At 24.9% G+C, this 1,360-nt stretch overlaps 1 protein-coding gene across 1 annotated transcript in view; it reads right to left on the minus strand.

Annotated features, from left to right (window-relative positions):
- LOC107617320 (GDSL esterase/lipase At1g28580) overlaps window positions 1-1,360 on the minus strand; it is a gene marked incomplete at its 3' end in the record, with an annotated part of 4,570 nt that overhangs the window by 775 nt on the left and 2,435 nt on the right. Inside the window, 1 exon segment of the mRNA XM_021119299.1 lies at window positions 468-701. Coding sequence (XP_020974958.1) covers window positions 468-701 — 234 coding nt within the window.

Consider the following 1,360-nt stretch of genomic DNA (forward strand, 5'->3'; position numbering starts at 1 on the left):
TTTATAAAAATAAATTTTGCTAACTTGAACTCGACATAGCCTCTTAGTTAGAATATAAAATAAAGTAATTACTATATTTACTAATTTCGCATTTATTAGTATACATCAATTATTAATAATACACTAATAATTATAAAGGAAATTTTCTTCATTAAATCAATTTTTTCTTTAGAAACTTTTATTCTTTAATTATTCATCTGTCTTGTTTTAATTTTAAGTTTAGTCTTGACAAATATATAATCAACATTGTGAAATATATTATGGAGATAAATTGTCACAAATTTATAAAATTTGAACTAATTAATAAGAATGTACGTAATACAATAATAAATTTATAGCTCTTATATTATTTGCTTTTGAACCATATATAGTGCATAATTTTTATGTATTTAAAAAGCATATCAAACTATCTTAGAAAGCTACCTAAAGAATTAATATTTAGCAAATAAAATAAAAGTAAGAGTTACCTGAAGAAGAATTACAAATTGAAGGGAGGAAGTGTTTGAACCAATCTAACTGGACGGCAAGGGAATAGTTGGTGGCAATATTAAGGATACCCCTCTCTATGAAGAAGCTTGAATTCAAGGCAGTGGCACCTGCAACCGCAAAGTTCACTCCCTCTCTTGCCTTCCAATCTTTTTTTATCTTCCCATTCTTGATTCCTAGATACGGTTTCAGCAGTGGTAGCCCCATCTTCTGAGCTGCCAAACACAAACAAAATTAATAAAAATAGAAAAGGGTCTTTATAATGTCTTTTATAATCAAATTTTATAAATAATATAATAAAAATATAATTAAAAGTACATAATACAGCTGTGACAAATTTATTACATTTATAAAAAATTTAATGATTCTACTACAAAAAATTTGTTTGTCAACATATAACCAATACTCGTATATTTAATTTGAAGAAGGAAAGTAGAGTATATATGTCAGCTAAAATAAGTTTGTTGGTGTAACTTGTAAGGAGGAAAGAATTTAAAATAGCAAGGAATTAATAGTACGAGAGAGAAATAAAGAAGAACAAAAGAGAATTAGGAAAGAATAAAAAAAGAGAGATATGGAGAAGATAATTTTATTGATGAAATTTTAAAGAGAATAAATACAAATTACTAATTTTATAGTTTTTTAATTCTCTCACTATTACTCTATTTATAATAAATTATTCTATTCCTAATGAGAATTTTTTAGTTGGGTTATAGGGTCAGTTTTACTCCTTATATTTGACTACATGTATGTTGGCTAAAAAAGTGTCACCTATCGGCCTTTATAAACGAGAATCTCATGATATTATTTGTGAAATTTTATTACAAATATAAATCAAATGTAATTATATTATTTCTAAATTTGAATATATTAT

The sequence above is a fragment of the Arachis ipaensis genome, chromosome B01, assembly GCF_000816755.2.
Source record: "Arachis ipaensis cultivar K30076 chromosome B01, Araip1.1, whole genome shotgun sequence".
NCBI lineage: Eukaryota > Viridiplantae > Streptophyta > Magnoliopsida > Fabales > Fabaceae > Arachis > Arachis ipaensis.